Consider the following 13338-nt stretch of genomic DNA (forward strand, 5'->3'; position numbering starts at 1 on the left):
TTCCTCATCAAAACACTGGTAGGCATTTATAATGGAGAGCACTTAAAACAAATTACTTGGGGGAGATCTTACAAGCATACCAAAAAAACACACAGAATATTATGTTACCAACTATTGCTGATTTTTTCCACTGCTCCCACCAGCATATACAGATTTTTACATACCCATATATACTACATTTTATAGTGAGAAGGCCAAGCAAAATATTCAGGTGGAGCCTATAGAGTTACGGGCAAATATAATAGCCAAATTTGTCTTTTTTGTCTCTTGCCTGGCACAAGTTGTACCGTCCACAGCTGTTCTGTACTTCCCCATATATGGTTTTTAGTCTTACCCTTTCTGACACATTTTTCCTCTTTCCCATAATCCCACACATAAATCAATTAATAAATTAGCTAATCTTTGTTAATTGTACATATGGGCATTAATAAATTACCAGAATTAATCCAAATGAAGATTTGAATACTAAACTCTAGGAGACCTACAGATTCAATAGAAGAGAACATGGATACAGGCAAATTTATTGGAAGTTATTTAATCCAAATACATAGTATTCCTTTTTTTTTTAATAGAAATTAGCTTATTTTGCTATTTTAAAGTATCTTTAGAGACTAACAATAGAAAAACACAAAGGACATAAATAGGTAGTTCACAGAAAGATACAAACACAAAGATGCTCACTTTCACTTAAAATTAAAGAAATGTAAGGTACTATTTTTCATCTATCACACTGGCAAGGATCAAAAACATAGTATACAACACTGATAAGACATTTCACTTACCGCTGGGGAAAGTGTAAATTTGTGCAACCTTTTTGGAGGATAGTTTGACAAAATCAGAATTAAAAATGCACACATTCTTTGACTTTGCAATTTCACTTCTTAGATTTATCTTACAGATACATTCATGAATGTAAAGATCTGTTTAAAAGAGATGTTCAGAAACTAACACAACATTGTAAAACAACTATATTCCAATAAAAAATAAATAAGTACATACATACATACATATAAAAGAGATGTTCATTGCAGCATTGTTTGAAATAGCTGTGGGCTGGAAACCAGCCAAATGCTCCCCATTAGAGGGCAGGTGCCTAATAATGAACTGATTCATCCATGCCACAGAATGCGTCTTTGAAACGAATGAAGCACACCTGCATGTGCTGATCCTGAATGACCTCTAGGGGGTGACGGTGAAAGCTGGCAGGGGGCGTAAAATGTTGCCTCGTGTGTTTGAAAAAAGGAAAGGGATAATCACACATATTTTTATGCTGGTTATATGCCTTAAAAATTTCTGAAAGGATATAAAGAAATTGTTAGCAGTGTTTGTCTTTGAGGAATGAGACTGGGTGTCTAGGGTAGGAGAAAACTTACTCTTAATTTTTATTGAGATATTCACATACCATAAACTTCACTTTTTTAAAGTGAAGAATTCAGCAGCTTTGATTATATTCACAAGTTTGTACAATCATCACCATTTAACAAATCCAGAACATTTTCATCACCCTAAAAATAAAGCCCATATACATTGACCGTCACTCCCAATTCCTCCAACTCCCCATATCTCCTCTGCCGCCTGGTCCCTGGCAACCTCTAACCTACTGTTTGTCGCTTGAGTTGTCAGTTCTGGACATCTCATATAAATGGAATCATACAACATGTGGCTTTTGTGTCTGCCTTCTTTCACTTAGCATAATGTTTTCAAGGTTCATCTATGTTGTAGCATGTGTCAGTACGTCATTCCTTTTTATGGTTGGATACTATTCCATTGTACGAATATACCGCACTTTACTTGTTCATCAGTTGATGGACATTTGAGTTGCTTCCACTTGTTAGCTATTGTGAATAATGCTGCTATATGTACTTTCGTGTACAAATTTTTGTGTAGAGATGTTTTTATTTCTCTTCAGTATACTATGCGGAGGATTAGAATTGCAAGATCATATGTTTAACTTTTTGAGGAACCGCTGAACTGTTTTCCAAAGCTGCGTAAACTTATTCTTTATTGTTTATACATTGTTTACATTTTCAAAGTGTGTATTACTTTTTATAAAAAAAGAATTTTACAATATTTAGTTAATAAATACTGAGATTAAGAATTGGAAATCTGATGAAGATTATACAAAGGAAATGGGAACTATAAGAGGATAAAATCTTACTTTAGACTAACCCCACAGCCTGCTACTTTATGTCTATGTATGAATTTCTTTTCTTCTGTTATGAACTAATGTGACCCTCAGAAAAAAGGAATGTAATTAACTTTTAACTTCACATATTTTATCACTCTAAATTATCATCTGACCGAGTTATGTGATTTTATGAAAAGGATTTTTTCCTGTTTTTACACGAAGGTGATAGAAAGTTAGTTTTTTTGTTTTGTTTTGTTTTCATATTCAGGGCCCTGGAAACATGAGGATGAATGCAAGATGGTGCACATGTTGAAACTAAACTGGGAAGGTGCTCTTGCTGCTTAAGAGACTTTGGGGATTTTTCTTCCTATAGAAGACCTTTCCTTAAGTTTCCTTCCAATGTCATTTGCTACTGTTTACATTGAATTTTAGCTAAACTTCTATTATATAAACATATAGTTTATAGAACATCAGAAGGCTCATTTTGTGATGCTAAAATGAAAAAGTTGATGAAGGCATTGTATATATGTTAATATTAAAGTGATTGAGCATAGGTTTTATAGTTCTTTGTAACTATTTAAAAGGAAATTACTACTCCTTTTAGAAAAGAATTGGAATGAAAGTATGATTTTTGGAGTATAAATATAGCAGAAAAGATTTTATACAAAGATATTTTAGTCCTTAAAGTATGCAACAATGAAATTGTATAAAATCTTTATTTTTCATTTCACTTTCTGCTTCAAATTTTCAATAAACAAACTCTAAAAAGTAATCTTCTCCTTTCAATAAAAAGATAAAGCTTTACTTTTAATTTTAGAAAAGATTTCCAATGTCATTCTGTGATGTTATATCAAAATAAAGTTTACATTTGATGGGAAAGCTATGTTCTTTAAGATAAAGAAAACAGTTACCAGTTTAATGAATCTGATTGCTGATAAACATTGTTTCATATGCTCTTTGGCCATTTAATTAGTAATTATATCTAAAAGCGCTTGATCTCTTATTTCTAAAATGAAAATTAACCCTCAGAATGTGTTTTAATTATAATTGGAGTTTTTATTTTAAACTTGCTTGATGAAATTCAAGCAAGGAGAGCATTACCAAATAAAGAAACACTGGAATAATAGAAGTGTCTTTTTGGAAACTGCTATTGTTTAATGAAATTAATGGTATCAATTAGATACTTTCTTTAAAGTTTATAAAGTTCAGAAAACTAAGCATATAACTTAATACTTTGTAACTCAACAGTCTTCATATCAAGGCACATTTGTCATTTTCTGGCTGACCAAAATATATTTTAGGGGCATCCCATTTATAAAAATATTTGCTGGAGGCTTTGTTAAGGGGGAAGATGAGGAAGTTGGGCTTTTGAGAAGAATATATTTGACCAGGAAAATTAAAATGGAGAACAGTTGATTTGTTGTTTCTTTGAGTTTCAGTAAGATGTAATCTCATTCCTAAAATCAGAGGTATATTAAGCACCAAAAACTGTTCCCTACACAGGTTCCAATATGATATCATGGCAGAGAAATGCCACCTAGCAGGTGGCAAGTTAGGCTTATCTAAACCTTTACAAATTCAGGATTTCCACAGTAACTTTCTGTCTCTCGGGCTACACATTGTAGCACCCTTTCTTGTGGACTGGAACTCTTGGGTGTATGTGTGTGTTTTGAAAAAATTTCAGACTTAAAGAACAGTGGCAGGAATGTAAATTCCCACATGCCTTTGTCTAGATTCACCAATTGTTAACATTTTGCCACTTTCACTTTACCAACCCTCTATATAGTGTTACTATTTTATTTTTGCTCAACAATTTAAGGGTAGGTTGAAGACATCTGGGACCTTAACTCCTAAATACATTAGCATGTATTTCCTAAAACCAGACATTCTCTTACATAGTCATAGTACATATGATTAAATTCAGGAAGTTGTTTAACAATGGCACAGTAGTAGTACCTAATATATAGACTGTATTAAAATTTTCTAATTATCCCCAAAATGTCACTTGTGTTGACTTTTTTTCCAAACACAAGATCATGCATTGCCTTTAGTTGTCATGTCAGTTTTATTGCTTTGGAACATGTTTCACTTCTGTTCAGAATTAGAGGGTGGTTTTTTTGACTCATTTCCTGCAAGTTCTTTTGAAGAAAAAAAGACATGGGGGATTTCAAGGTGGCTGCTTGCTGGAAAACCAAACTGCCCAAGTAAGAGGAACTTTTTTGTTTTTAATTTTGAAAAATTTGGCTGGGTTTTGGTGTCTTGAGTCAGCAAAGTCTATACTGCAGCAAGGCTTGGTAAGCATTAAAGAGAGTACTGAAGCTTTCCTTTATTTCATAATCCTGATTGTTTTTCTAGAAACCATCAATAGCCTCTAAATGACTGACTCAATTTTTGGATCCTATTCTCTTGACTAAGCAAATGTTTGATTTGAAACCAACCCAGTATAAATGTCTCTGTGCCTCTAACTCTCTGTAGCTATTCCTGGATTTCAGCACTGGGGAAACCAATCTATGCACCAAAAATGTCTAAAGCTGGAACCAAGGTAAGTAAACGGTCATGCTGATTTCTAGCCTACCCACTTTTTCACCTAATGATACATTGAAAGAAACATGGAGGAAAGCTTTTGCTTCTTCACCTGGAGGTGAGTATGATAGTGGTTAGAAGGCTGGGATTGATTGAAGAAAAGATCAAGGAATGCTTATTTTATTTTCTGTTCTAACAGAATTACCAAATAATTTATTAAGGGTTTATCTTCATGTGTGGTACTTACTATGTTGAATACTGTACAGGTATGTAATGTGTAAATATCGTCATGATTTCTGCCTTCCAGCAACTAATCTCTGTATTTCCACAGGAATAAGACATGCAGATAAGAGGATTATGTGGAGTAGTATTCGATTAAAAATCTGTCTTGTGAAATTTAGCATCAACCATTAATATTCTAAATGGCCAAAACGGATGGACCAATCAAGTGAATTAAATCCTACATATCCCCTTCATTCAGCAGCTACTCTTATCCCTTTCCCCCCAAAAATTGCTTACTTAGTTTAAGAAAATTGTCTCTAAAATATGTGATTCACGATTGTTGGACTGGAAATTGATTCTCTTTGGGAATGAGGGAATATACCTTCATTCTCTTTCTAGTTCTTCACTGACTGTAGGTCTAAAGCAAAGCCTCTGGTGCCTGATTTTTTCACCTAATGTTTTACTGTGTAAATGTTCAAGCCCATTGAATCTTAAAAGAATAAGTAAGAGATGGTAAATGAATACTTGTATGTCCCTTACTTATATTCTCCAATTGTTTACGTTTTGCCATATCTGGTTTCTCTCTCTCTCTCTTTTTACTAAACCATTTGGAAATAAATAGCAGACTTCATTATACTTTTGCCTTAAGTTTTTAGGCATGTATATCTTAAAAACAAGGGCATTCCCTGTATAAACATCATATCATTATCAGGTCCCCCAAATTTATCAGAATATAATACCTAATATTTAGACTATATTCACATTTCCTCCAGTTGCTCCCAAAAATGTGCTTTATGTCTGGCTTTTCCCCTGATGTGGGATCCAGTCAAGGATCATGAATTTCATTTGGTTGTCAAGTTTCATTAACCTCTTTTTTTTAGCCTCTTTAATATAGACCAATCCCCCTAGTTTTTGTTGTTGTGAGACACTGACATTTTTCAAAGTCCAAACCCAGGTGTCTTACAAAAAGTCCTGACATCTGGACTTGTCTAATTGTTTTCTCATGTTTAGATGCATACTAACCACCTTGGCACAAAAACTACACAGGCAATGTCAGGCACTTCCCATTGCATTTTTTCAGGAGGCACCTGTTAACTTGTTGCATAATTGGTGAGCGCCTGATTTTTTTTCCCGTTTGGAAAATAGAACTAATAGTCGTATTTGCATCCAGAAGGTTTGGGGAGAAAAATGAGACAGTGTCTTTAGTGCTCTGAGGTTTTTGAAAAATATGCCATGAAAATCCCACTAAAAAGCATCTGAAGTCCTTAGAGGGCTATCCACGTGCCTGGAGGGAAGGTTGTTACAGAACAGCCCCACTTTCAATGATTTCCAGTGTAGGAATAATGTACTCTTTTATTTCTTGTAGCTGGTCTGTTCACTTAGTAAAAACTTTTGCTTGCTAAGCCAAAGGAGATAGTAATAGTAATTTATCTTTTACTTTTTTATTGCTTCTCCCTTTCTCATTGTCTTGCTAGCAGTTTAATCAGAGGAGTTATGGGCTGGGCAAAAGCAATGCATTTTACTAAGTTTGTTCTTGTTACCTGTGGAATAGTCAGGACATTTTCCCCTCTGCTGTATTGGATTAGTAGGCTATTTTTCAAAAAATAAACTTGACAATTAGAGTAATTTTGTAATAACTTCTAGGAAAATCTCCTGCACATTTCTTAGCCTTCTCTACAAAATTTTTTGTCCAAGAGTCCCAACCTCTCAGCTGACCGTAAAGTGTATTTCATGGTCTTCTACAAATGGAAATTGAGTAAAGGTGCAACATTCTCTGGGCCCTGAAACTTGGAAGGTCTGCTACTGAAAGAAGAGCTTGGCCCTGGAGCTCAGTAATGGTTCTGTGGCAATGCTAGTGCTTTGTTTCAACCTTGGGATGGTTGGCTGGTCTGCTGGAAAGGTGGACAGCAAGGAAAAAATCATATATATTTCCACTTTTCATATACTGAAGTCAGTCAGGTAAGTGTGCAGAGGGTAGTAAGTGTGAGAAACAATGAAGGAAGAAAGATGATATTAATTTCCCATGGCATATCCCTTGCAGAGCCTCGTTTTTGGTGAATAGTTGGCCAAAAACCAAAGGTAAATTTAATTAAGTTTAGAATCTATCCATTCTTAGAGAGTTTACCTTGATTTTCCTAAAGATCTTGCCACAGGTTTTGGGAAAAGCCCGTGAGATTCAGGATTGGTCTTGTTCCATTGCTAAGAGTAAATGGTATATTTTGAACAGAGCTAGCTGTGCAGGTAGGAAGACAACAGAGGGAGATGAAGTAAAATAAAATGAACAACGGATTACTAACCAGGAGTCTGCACTGCTGTCCACTGGTTTGCCTGCAACCAACTTGTAACTAGCTAATGACCTTAGGCAAGTCATTTAACTTCTTTATCTGTAACAGTTGTAGCAAAAGCTTATTGGAAATCATGAGGCAGCTATTAAAATTGCTCTATTGGCACTGTGCCATCATCGGACCCTCAGAACCACCCTATGCAGTGGATAATGTTACCCAGATTTAACTAGTGGTGCTACGATTTTGTTTTCTCATCTGTACCACGTATCTAAATCTGTGCTGTGCTAAAATGGGAAAGGGAGCGGGAAGAGATAGAGGTGACTGTGGGAAGGGAAGCAAGGAGGTGAAGTAGATGATTTAGGGGCAGGAAGGGTAAGCAGCCTTTTAGGGAACAGGAAAGGGAAGAGTTGAGAGAAATGGGAAGGGCAGGAAGGAGAAAGTTTACAGTGGAAGGAAAAGCTATTAGTAGGTTGCTATGTAGAAAGACTCACCTGCGTAGAAAAGAATGAGGCCCAGCTGCGAATTATTTTTAGTGTCTTCCTTCATTCCCTGCATCTAATTAGTCACCAAATCCTCATTTCTTGTGACTGTCCTCATCGTCATTCACATTGCAGTTGCCTTTGGCTGGTCCTCAGCATCTCTCACCTCCGCCCATAGCAATCGGCTATTTCTAGGTACAAACCATTACATTACATTTCCCACACCATCACCAGAGGGATTCTAGCATGGCTCTTGGGTCACTTCTGGCTTTATTTCCTAACACTTCACCACATGCTCAATCGGCACCAGGCTTAATGAACTACTTGTCCCTATAGTGGGCCATGTCCTTCCACTCCTTTATTCCATTAAACGAGCTGTCCTTTTTGCTCTGCCTCTGGAAGACCCCCTGCTTATCCTTCAATCCTTGCCTCAAAGATGCTCTCCTCAAAAATCCTCTCCAGACTCTAACTGGCTCTGTCTGCTTCTTTCATCTGAAATGGCTGACATGGTTTTTCTCCTTCTAAACCGATAAAGCAAATTAGCCACAAGGTGGCGGCACAACACCAGGGAATTAACTGCTCAAATCAATGACACCTGTGATTTCAGTTTAAATTATAACCTGGCATTGATCTTGGATGTGGAATTATAGAGCAAGAAGGGACAGACTCTGTGGTCCATTTGGTCTAGTGGTTTTCAGAAACTGCATCATGAAGCCCTGGGACTTCCTGGGAACTCTGTTGCCTGCTTCAAACAGAAAAGTTTTATTTTACAGCCAGGGCTTAAAATCTAGTCCAGTCCTTTCATTTGACAGATGGGAAGCTGGAGCCCTGAGAGATGGCTTGACTAAAATAGTAGGGCTGATCGTAGAGATGCAGCTTTAGAGCCCAGGCGTAGTATTTCCTGTTTCTCAGGGCTGCATATTTCCCAGTGCCATCACAGGCTTCAGAGGTTTACCCCAAAGATTGTGATGCAACTTGGTAAGAGTTTGAAGCAAAGGACATTCTTGCCTTGTCATTTTGTTACTTTGCAACTACTTTGTTGGCAACAAAATAATTATACAGAACATATGATATATTTTCATGTCTGTATGTTCTATATCCATCTAAAATAAGCTCTAAAGCTAAGGTCTGTGTTTTCTTTTTCTCTATATATCGCTTCCATATCACCTAGAATGGATTTCCGTACTTGGAACTCACTCATCTTCATCTAGCATTTGTTGGAGGGTTTGTCAAGTGTAGGGTATAGGGGTCCATAGCTGAAATAAGGCTTGGTCCTTGCCCTTGGAAGAAGTCTAGTAGGTGTCGGTGGGAGAGACAGATACAAAAGTGGAAAATTTATTACATAAGTACAGTGAGAAAGAAGCCATGAGCTTGAGTCTGAAAATGCTGGCTTACAGTAGAGCATTCTTTTGTTTTGCTTCATTTTAAGCCCTCAGAAAGTGCTCATTCCTGTTGTTAACAACTCAAGTTGTCTGCCAGAAGGCAAATGTCATGAGGTATGGTAGAACTAGATATTTTCCTCAAAATGGAGGAGAAAGGAAATTCTAAAGTGGGGAATATGTTCTTAATTTTCATTTTCCTATGAACACAGCCACTTAACCCCTCAGTTTTTCCACTTTGTTTGCCCTGTGCTCCAGATTACTTTCTTTGAAGACAAAAACTTTCAAGGCCGCCACTATGACAGCGATTGCGACTGTGCGGATTTCCACATGTACTTGAGTCGCTGCAACTCCATTAGAGTGGAAGGAGGCACCTGGGCTGTGTATGAAAGGCCCAACTTTGCTGGGTACATGTACGTCCTACCCCGGGGCGAGTACTCTGAGTACCAGCACTGGATGGGCCTCAGTGACCGCCTCAGCTCCTGCAGGGCTGTCCGCCTGGTGAGTCTGCAGAGGGTGCGCATGCTCTCTCTCTTTCTGTCTCTTACCCCCTCCCCCGCCATTTTCCTTTTACGTGAAAGAGTTTTCTTAAGATTTTCCCACCTCTTAATGGGTGGTTGTCTCTTGTTGACTGCTGAGGCTTCAATAAAATCTTAGATCAGTTCATCACAAGACTACATGACTTATTTCCATAGTACTTTCTCTACCTCTTGTATATTTTAAGGAATTGTTTTCCTTATTGAACGTCAGCTGTTTCAGTCAGTGCACAGTGGGGATGGGCGTTCAGATCATCTCACTTTCAAGATGGTGGGTCCCAAACCTCACTGTTCTCTGAGTTCCTGGCCTGCTGTTGATTTCGCTAATGTTTGCTGTTCATTTCCCCCTTTGTCTTTTTAGTCTAGTGGAGGCCAGTATAAGATTCAGATCTTTGAGAAAGGGGATTTTAATGGTCAGATGTATGAAACCACTGAAGATTGCCCTTCCATCATGGAGCAGTTTCACATGCGAGAGGTCCACTCCTGTAAGGTGCTGGAGGGTGCGTGGATCTTCTACGAGCTGCCCAACTACCGTGGCAGGCAGTACCTCCTGGACAAGAAGGAGTACCGGAAGCCCATCGACTGGGATGCGGCTTCCCCAGCTATCCAGTCTTTCCGCCGCATTGTAGAGTGATGATACGGATGCAGCCATAAGCTTCTTCTTGGGGCCAAATGCTGCCTGGCCTTGTCGTCCAAATAAGCATCATAAATAAAAACAATTGGCATGCATTCCACTGTTTACTATAACGCCTCTCCTTAAACACTTGTAGGCACCGGTAAAGTAGTGCCCACCACAGCGGGCAGTTACACAAAGCAACTCATCCTTCAGGTTATGTCTTTGTGCCAGACGAAATGGGACTGGATTAAAAGGTTAGAAAATCGTACTGCCATGTGGTGGTTCTTGTTGCTTAAGGTCTGTATTAATGGTGCACTAGGAGGATGCGGAATTCGCGTCTCCTCACAACTAGGGCACCTATCAGGCACCGGTGGGGGACCACGGACACCGAAGGGGATGGGAGGAACCCCCAGCAACCGGGTGGGATGTGGGGCAGAGTGAGGGGGGAGGAGTAGTGGAGGCAGGACGGGACTGGTGCCACTGGGGCGGCTAGGGGAGGGAAAAAGATCCCACGCCCAATGGGGGAAATTGGGGGACCACTGGGAGGGCAGAGGATCAAAAGGGAGCGTGGCCAGGTTTCCCCTGTCCACTTGGGCCCCCAGGAACCTGTTGAGATCCCGGGCCTGATCCTCTGCCCACCTAGGCCCCCTCCAGCCGTGCGGGTCCTGAGGGAGTGGGAGGGAGGCAAAGGGGAGCAAAAGTAAGGCCGGACCTCCGGGACCGGCACCCCTGAGGAATGGCCGGGGGAGGGGAAGAGTTCCTGCACCCAGCGGGACCCACCCACAGTTAGGGGGCCAGCGGGACGGGGCAGACCCTGGGGGAGACGGTGGGGGAGGGGCACGGAGGAACGGAAGGGAACGGGGCCAGCGCTTTCCCTGTCCACTTAGGCACCGGGAAGCCTGCTGGGCTCCTGGGCCTAATCCTCTGTCCTCAGAGCCTCCCTCCTGCCTCGCAGAACCCAAGACCTGCCCCACACCCCCACCCAGGGCCCCACTTCTACACTCGGGGTCCCTCCAACGCGCAGGGCCTATACCCCACCCACACACCCTCACTCAGCACCCTACCTCCAAACTCCAGAACTCCACATTCCAGAGGCCCTCCTTTCCAGAGGCCCTCCTTTCCACGCGCAGCCTCTCCCCTTCTGCGCAGGTCCTGAGCAGAGGCCCCGCCCCATGCTCAAACGTCACTGCCCCACCCGCCTAGGTCCCACCCCACCCTAAACCCCGCCCCTGCCTAAGTTCCACCCCCGTCTAAACTCTGCCCCCATAGCCAAGGGTTGGTTTTTTTTTTCTTTTTTTCCTCTTTTAGATTGGGGTTCTGTTTTACCGTGTTGATTCATTGTTGTTGATTCACTTACATTTTGATTTTTTCTAATAAATCTTTTATTTTTCTAATTTTATTTTATTCTTTATACTTTGTTATTGTTCTGCTCCTTTTGGCTTGTTCCCTGCCCCTCCCTTTTTTTTTCTTTTTCCTGTTGTGGTTTTATTCTACCTTGTTGCAGTTGTTTCAAATATATTTTTATTTTTCCTAATATATTTTTTTATCTTTCTAATTTTATATTGTTTTTTATTCTTTGTTATTGTACTGCTCCTTTTTTTCTTTTTCGCCAAGCCATGTGGCTTGCAGGGTCTGGCCCAAGCTCCTGTGGTGGGAGCTCCGAGTCCAAACCACTGGACTAACAGAGAACCTCAGACTCCAAGGAATATTAATCAGAGTGAGGTCTCCCAGAGGTCCTCGTCTCGGCACCAAGACCTGGCTCTATCCAACTGCCTGCAAACTCCAGTGCTGGATGCCTCAGGCCAAACAACCAGTAAGACAGGAATACAGCCCCACTCATCAAAAAAAAAAAAAAAAAAAATGAAACGACAAAAAAATATGTTACAGACGAAGGAGCAAGGTAAAAATCTACAAGACCAAATAAATGAAGATGAAATAGGCAAACTACCTGAATAAGAATTCAGCGTAATGATAGTAAAGATGATCCAAAATCTCAGAAACAGAATGGAGAAAATACAAGAAACATTTAACAAGGATCTAGAAGAATTAAAGAGCAAACAAACAGTGATGAACAACACAATAACCGAAATTAAATACTCTAGAAGGAATCAGTGGCAGAATAACTGAGGCAGAAGAATGGATAAGTGAGCTGGAAGATAAAATGGTGGAAATAACTGCCAGGGAGCAGAATAAAGAAAAAAGAATGAAAAGACTTGAGGACAGTCTCAGAGACCTCCGAAACAACATTAAATGCACCAACATTCGAATTATAGGGGTCCCAGAAGAAGAAGAGAAAAAGAAAGGGTCTGAGAAAATATTTGAAGAGATTATAGTCGAAAACTTCCCTAACATGGAAAAGGAAATAGTCAATCAAGTCCAGGAAGCGCAGAGAGTCCCATACAGGATAAACCCAAAGAGAAACATGCTGAGACACATATTAATCAAACTATCAAAAATTAAATACAAAGAAAAAATATTAAAAGCAGCAAGGGAAAAGCAACAAATAACATACAAGGGAATCCCCATAAGGTTAACAGCTGATCTTTCAGCAGAAACTCTGCAAGCCAGAAGGGTGTGGCAGGATATATTTAAAGTGATGAAAGGGAAAAACCTACAACCAAGATTACTCTACCCAGCAAGGATCTCTTTCAGATTTGATGGAGAAATCAAAAGCTTTACAGACAAGCAAAAGCTACGAGAATTCAGCACCACCAAACTAGCTTTACAACAAATGCTAAAGGAACTTCTCCAAGCAGGAAACACAAGAGAAGAAAAAGACCCACAAAAACAAACCCAAATCAATCAAGGAAATGGTAATAGGAACATACATATCGATAATCATCTTGAATGTAAATGGATTAAATGCTCCAACCAGAAGACACAGACTGGCTGAATGGATACAAAAAAAAGACCCTTATATAAGCTGTCTACAAGAAACCCACTTCAGACCTAAGGACATACAGATTGAAAGTGAGGGGATGGAATAAAATATTCCATGCAAATGGAAATCAAAAGAAAGCTGGAGTAGCAATTCTCATATCAGACAAAATAGACTTTAAAATAAATACTGTTACAAGAGATAAGGAAGGACACTACATAATGATCAAGGGATCAATCCAAGAAGAAAACATAACAGTTATAAATATATATGCACCCAACATAGGAGCACC

The 13338-nt window shown here is 39.5% G+C and overlaps 1 protein-coding gene across 1 annotated transcript; it reads left to right on the forward strand.

The window, feature by feature from the left end:
* The first annotated feature begins 3 nt into the window (after window positions 1–3).
* On the forward strand, window positions 4–10263 carry CRYGS (crystallin gamma S). The gene is made up of 5 exons (XM_061193306.1): window positions 4–18; window positions 2397–2456; window positions 4604–4670; window positions 9275–9517; window positions 9914–10263. The coding sequence occupies exons 2-5, from the start codon at window positions 2419–2421 to the stop codon at window positions 10184–10186; spliced, it is 621 nt and encodes a 206-aa protein (XP_061049289.1). The 5' UTR covers window positions 4–18; window positions 2397–2418; the 3' UTR covers window positions 10187–10263.
* The last annotated feature ends 3075 nt before the right edge of the window (window positions 10264–13338 follow it).

Source organism: Eubalaena glacialis, chromosome 6 (genome assembly GCF_028564815.1).
Source record: "Eubalaena glacialis isolate mEubGla1 chromosome 6, mEubGla1.1.hap2.+ XY, whole genome shotgun sequence".
NCBI classification, from domain to species: domain Eukaryota; kingdom Metazoa; phylum Chordata; class Mammalia; order Artiodactyla; family Balaenidae; genus Eubalaena; species Eubalaena glacialis.

Bases quoted from the DNA above. Each gene is read 5' to 3' on its own strand.
- CRYGS (XM_061193306.1), top strand. From the start codon at position 2,419: ATGCAAGATGGTGCACATGTTGAAACTAAACTGGGAAG. The intron at 4,671-9,274 runs GTAAGTAAACGG...CCTGTGCTCCAG, and splicing joins TGTCTAAAGCTGGAACCAAG to ATTACTTTCTTTGAAGACAA. The intron at 9,518-9,913 runs GTGAGTCTGCAG...TTGTCTTTTTAG, and splicing joins CCTGCAGGGCTGTCCGCCTG to TCTAGTGGAGGCCAGTATAA.